Here is a 6,000-nt window from a genome sequence, read left to right as displayed (position 1 = left end):
GTTGTGATTAGGTGCGCACATATAATCTAGTACTATTCTGATATAAATACATAACTTTCATGCCATAAACTCCCAACAAATGTCTGATTTTGTTAGGTTTAAGCATATGGATCAGTGCAACACACACACACATGCGCAAACTATGACATGTGCTATGTCATGTATTGCGTGAATGTGACCCACCGCAACAGCCATCAGGTCTCACGCACGGGTTACACTGACGCAGACCACATCATTGCGTAGGTATACATCAATAAAAACCAAGTGTCTTGCAGCCAGTTAAAGGGACAGCAGTCGGTGTTCTTCCAGCCTGAAGAAAATGTGTCCTCTCCGCACCACGTCACCAGCAGACTGACAGACAGCCTGCAGTTTCCATTCACAATATTGACAGCCCCCACCATCACCCCCCCCCCCGCCACCCCCCCTCCGCACAGCAGATGCTGTGACGGGCGCCATGATGATGATCTGGGATTTTGCCTGCAGCAGCAGCAGCAGCAGCAAACAGAGATGCCATGACGCGTGGAGATACGCTGCCGGCTGTAAAGGAAGCGACGTTGTCGCGCTATGGAACAGCAAAGATGGCCGACTTGAGGATTCGCTGCCCCGCGCATGCGCGAAAGTTGGAAAAACGTTGACATTCCTTGTTCAAATGACACAAACGACGGTGTTAAAACGTGTCGTATCGTAGCGGAGTCACCATCCGTCGTGTAAGGCAGAGGTAAAGTGTGTACGGTGGCTTCATAAGTTGTGTTTCAGTGCGTACAAGCAGCGTCGCTAAGCTAAGCGTCCATTTTTATCCCACATCCCGAAACCCTGCTTCCCAGAATCCAGCGCGACGTTACGGACAGAGCTGTCTACTCGCTCATCTTTCCCGCCGTGAGTCTCTGGCAGCAGGCTGCTGGTAGCTTGACTGTGCAAAGACGGCGAGAAGCGAGCGACCGGCGGGGGAGGCAGGCAAGTCAAAGGAAAGGACAGGACAGGGGGAATTTAGGCAGTGTCCCGTATTTGGAATAAGAAAGACTAGACTACAGCTTTCCTCTTTGACGTGAAACGAGCTCCTCTGTAACCTTCAACAAGGACCCGCATTTTCCTCTGACGGCTAACTTAACGGGCTGTTTTGGAAGTCTTTGAACTAACCGTCGTTTTTTTTTTCGAACTGCGAGGAAACTAGAAGAGACATTTGGTTTGTGGACGGAGGATGGGATTTAAAGAACATTTTCTGGCAGCACTGAGTTGAGAAAACAAGGGAATATTTTCCAGTTGGATGAAAAAAAAAAAATAAGCGTATTGTCGAAGGGGGGGGGGGTCAAATTCAGTTCAGCGTTGTGCGTATTGTGTGTCAACTCCTCCGGTGGGAAACGGGGCGACGATGGCGTTCAGGCACGGAGAAAAGTAACGTTAACGTTAGCTCGCTGGCTAGCTGAAGAGCTAAGCTAGCAGGCTGCTAACTAAGCCTGTGTCGCCCTTTCCATTCCTGGAGCAGAGGAGGGGCGCTGGGGCTTTGTAGCATTGCAGATCTGCCTTGCATTTTTTTGGGTTGCTGCAAGAATGGAGAATCCCAAATATCTTCCACAACAACTCAGGGGGATCTATTGAACCGCATCGACTCGATTTTTTTCCCCCCAATCTCCCACACAGGGGGGGGGTGGGAAGACCAGAAAACTGCCAGCTAACGTTGGGATTTCATCAAAAAAAATCAGCCGGCCCGGGGCAGCCAGGGTCTGTAATTGTGACTACTTCTTTTCGTGTATGCCCTGTGGGGAAAGGTATTATAAAATGGGGGAGTGCTACACGTCTTATCCACCTCTTAGATACTGGATCTCCAGAGGAAGATCATGAACAGGCCTGTTTTAACGCGGAATTAGCCCCGGCGTGCCCTCGACTGAAAGTTTTTATTATTTTTCGAGACGTATTCAAGGTGAGAGAACTTCTTTACAGGCCCCTCTGCGCTTAACTAACAGGCCGAGGAGGTGTTAGCTCATTTCCCATTCCCCACCACCAACACCACCACCTCCTCCATCATCATTAGTTAAACCAAAAAAAACACCCCAACAAGTCGGAATAATCATGTCGGGAGAGGTGCGTTTGAAGAAGCTGGAGAAGCTGATCCTGGACGGGCCAGCTCACTCTAACGGCCAGTGCCTGAGCGTGGAGACGCTGCTGGATATCCTGGTGTGCCTCTACGATGAGTGCAACAACTCCCCGCTCAGGAGAGAGAAAAACGTCCTGGAGTTTTTGGAATGGGGTAAGCCAGCATACACATATGTAGATCTCTGCTTTCCTCTTGTTTGGCCTGTGCATTCAGCCTCTTGTCTCTTTGGTAAGATGATAGGCTAATAATGTTGGTGGTGCAGTGGCCCTCCCTTCCCCATCACATTCTTTTTATAGTAGTAGTGGGGCTCAGTCGGCCTGCTCTCTTCTCACTTAAAAAAAAAAAAAAAAAAAAAAGCCCTGCCTAAAAACTAAAAGGCCACTTTATTCTTATGTAATTTAAAAGCTTGATCCGTGGCAGCAGCAGCATATCCAAGCTACAAGAACAGACATAAACCAGCCATAAAGGCATGTCTTATTGCCAAAAATAGAAAGAAAAGAGGTGGTACCAAGCTGACAATGAGGAGTAACCAAATACACACAAGGACATTAACTATAGCGAGGAGGATCCTGAACAGGCCCGTTCAGAGTTTTGATTTGAGTCCAGGAAAGATCTCATAAATATGTCCCATCCTCCAGGCCACCATTTATTCTCTCTTACATAAAGTCGTTTCTGTCACAGCACCAGCCCTCCCTGGCTCGCTTTTAGTTTTCACTGCTACTTTGCATGCCTGTTTGTTTTCCTTTTCCATGGGCGTGTGTAGGTAAGAGCCTGTCGATGACCTGGCTAGCTGTCTCTTTATCAGAGAGACGTTGTAATAAAATGAGTAATGGACTTTTGTTGCCGTCGCACACACACACCCTAAAGGTCAAGACCCTGGATTCGATTAGTTTGTAATCAGGAAAGAGTTTTGGATGACAGGTTAGCAGTTTTGTAACTTTCTTAGTTAGCAAGGTTAGGAAAAAAACAACACACTGGAGCCCGGAGGACCACACAGACACACACACAAACAATTCAGTCACTTGTGCAGAAGTACTGTGTGTGTGTGTGTGTGTGTGTGTGTGTGACGTCGGGGGTTTGGTTTGTGCATGAAGCAGGAATGTGAACAACTCACCTTTTTTATCTGGCGCAGAGGCCCTGCTAGCTGCCGGAGCATGTCTGCCTGGATGGCCTGCTTGTCTTTTTTTAAAGCCCTGTGTGTGTGTGTGTGTGTGTGTGTGTGTGTGTGTGTGTGTGTGTGTGTGTGCACAGCAGTATGAGGATTGAGACAAATGAATAATACAGCAGGCATTAAAAAAAGAAAAGTATAATCGAAAGGAAGTGCAGCTTGGCATATTGTCTGGCATCTTGTTTTTTGTTTTTTTCTTTCTTTCTGAAACAATGTTAAACAGGCAGCAGTTTGGCCTGTTACAGAGTGGCAATGTCAAACACACACAGGATGGCCGTTAAATCAGTCACATGGTGGTACATTTTGGCTGCGGCTGCTAAGTTGGTTTACCCCACCAGCCGCCATCTGGACAGCCCATTCTGTGCTAAAAACAGCAGAGCTCTGCTGGCTGCTAAAGTGACTGGATTTGGTGATTTGAGTGTCTACAGAAGGATAAAGATGGACTTTTTCGCCCTGACTAAAAGCCATACCCCGACTGTGTTTACTCATTACACATGGATTGTTTCCTTTTAGAACATCCTATTTTTACCCAGTCATCAGTCCCGGGTGTTTGCAACAATGCCCGTGCACCCTGGCATTTAAGGCGAGGTGAACCTGCGCCTGGGTGCCAAGCGGTGACTTCATCCTGACATTTCCCTGTGTTGACACAAGAAACTTTCTGACTGAGCTCGCGCAGACACAACACACAACACACAACATGCAGATGCACCCGAGCTGTCACAGTCCCGTCTCTGTCCCGTGTCGTGATCGTGCTGCCAATCCTCTAGCATCTACAGTGAATATCAAATCATTTAATTGAGTTGCAGAGTTTCACTTAGCAGTTGCTGAAGCTTGAAGTTATGTAAACAAAATTAATTAATTAGCCTAATCAGGAAGTCCTGAGAGAAAAGCCCCAAGGGAATCTTAATATCAGTTGTTGTCTTGTGCTGAAGATTTCTCAGCGCAGACATGAGAGGCATATCAAACTGCTGGATTCATTTATCTTATCAGGTAACTAGGTGACTGTACAAACAATACTCACCCATTACATAAGCGGCCTTCGCTGTGTTCTGCTGTTTATACTTCTGTTTGATAAAACTGTTTGAATTTCTGACATTAGCAGACATTGACCTCCACTGTCGGGGGAAACTCTGCCCAAACAGACAATCCGTGATGCTTCACTTGCCTCATTATATCATCTTTATACATACATACTACTCGCTGTGCCAAATTAAAGGTGGCTGTAAGACATGTATTATGGCTCTTGGTGGAGTGTACGCGGAGAGCCGAAACAAGGTCTTCAGACAATTGCTTCTGTCATCAGTGGCTAAAAGGCAGACTGCAACAGTTTGTTATGCCTGTAAAAGATATGAAATAAGAATAAGACATCCGTTAGTAATCTTTTGTGTTTGTAAAGACATTTCTTCAATCTAGGTGGGTGATTTAGATATAGTAGTTTGAAGTGTCACCATTTGAAAAATGGCCAGAAACATCTGGGTCACTGCTGGGCAGCAACAAGTTTATAACTTGGAAGGACTGGTGTGTAGGCTGTCTTTGACTCCTTAACAATCATCACGGCTTACGGGTAAATGTAAGATCGACTGATAGACTGGAATAGTTCGACACCCATGTTTATTCGCTTTCCTGCAGGGAGTTAGACGAGAACATCGATACCACCCTCGTATCTGCTAAGCTAAGCAACGGAGAAAGCGCTCTGTCTGAAGGTAAAATCTGCCCACCAGCAGTTCTAAAGTTCACTAATTAACCCGCGATGCATTCATTTGTTTAATCCATACAAAACCGATGTGTGAACTCAACAAGTTGATGTTTTTAACGGGAGGGTTATGTGAAACCAACAGAAGACTTGGTACGAGCCACACTTCTGTTTTCATATGTATTTAAACAAATGAAATATAGCGTGCTAATAAGTATGTTTCTGAGGTGCTCGTTGGATTTTTGCCCTTGGACAGAGCGAGGGTAGCTGTGTCCAGTCTTTATGCTAGGCTAAGCTTAGCTTGGCTGTAGTTTTTTTTGTTTTTGTAGTTCTTTACCAGACAGGTATAAAAGTGACTTCAATCTTCTAATCTAACTTTTGAAAAGTATTGATTTAAGTGATTTGCACCATGATGCAGCGGCACATTCGACCTTGTGCTTCATCATTTGTCAAGAACGTGTTCGAGTGGTGGTAGCAGACAATACGGAAGAGTAGATTTCCATCTTTTGTGAAGGGATGAAATGACTGCTGTGGCATAGTTTTGGCATTGTGATAATGCACGTCCACAAAATATCAGACCACACCTTTGTGATGTCGCAATCAAAACCATGGCATGACTGAAGTCTTGTCCTGCCGTCTAAAGTTTTTGGAGTGTCACCACCACACCATGGTTTCTCTGTCTTGGCAGAGCACCCAGCCAGAAGGTCAAAGGAAGAAGCACACCTGTCGCACATGCCGACACCTTACATAGTATTAGGACAGTTATGTTAGCTGACGATATGACACCTTCACAGCATTAACACATACTCGAAACACAGTTTAATCCTACATACAGAAATGGTTCAAGATGGGCCCCATGAAACCTTAGACGTCTTCAGTTTGTGAGTGATCTGCCTTTGTCAGCCGCTCACAAGGCTGCCTGTACAGCTACAGTATGCTCTGACAGGAGAGACACATCATCTTGGCTTACTCACCGGGGCCTGTGTACCTTCCTGCTACAGCCGGACAAAGGTGCAGCGATGCACCCTTTTCTTTCCCCGAGAACAT

At 46.0% G+C, this 6,000-nt stretch overlaps 1 protein-coding gene across 4 annotated transcripts in view; it reads left to right on the top strand.

Moving 5' to 3' along the window:
• Positions 1-567: 567 nt before the first annotated feature.
• cdc42bpab (CDC42 binding protein kinase alpha (DMPK-like) b) overlaps positions 568-6,000 on the top strand; it is a 74,374-nt gene continuing 68,941 nt past the window's right edge. For 3 of the 4 annotated variants that reach the window (XM_019271120.2, XM_019271119.2, XM_019271118.2), the window contains exon 1: positions 568-2,245. In XM_019271120.2, coding sequence (XP_019126665.2) covers positions 2,068-2,245 — 178 coding nt within the window. In that variant the 5' untranslated portion in view covers positions 568-2,067. The remainder of the gene's footprint in view (positions 2,246-6,000) is intronic. The other variant, XM_010741081.3, reaches the window with a different exon arrangement.

The sequence above is a fragment of the Larimichthys crocea genome, chromosome XI (genome assembly GCF_000972845.2).
Source record: "Larimichthys crocea isolate SSNF chromosome XI, L_crocea_2.0, whole genome shotgun sequence".
In the NCBI taxonomy this organism is placed as follows: Eukaryota; Metazoa; Chordata; class Actinopteri; family Sciaenidae; genus Larimichthys; species Larimichthys crocea.
Note: the sequence above shows the minus strand (reverse complement) of the source record. Positions and strands in the feature narration are given on the sequence as shown.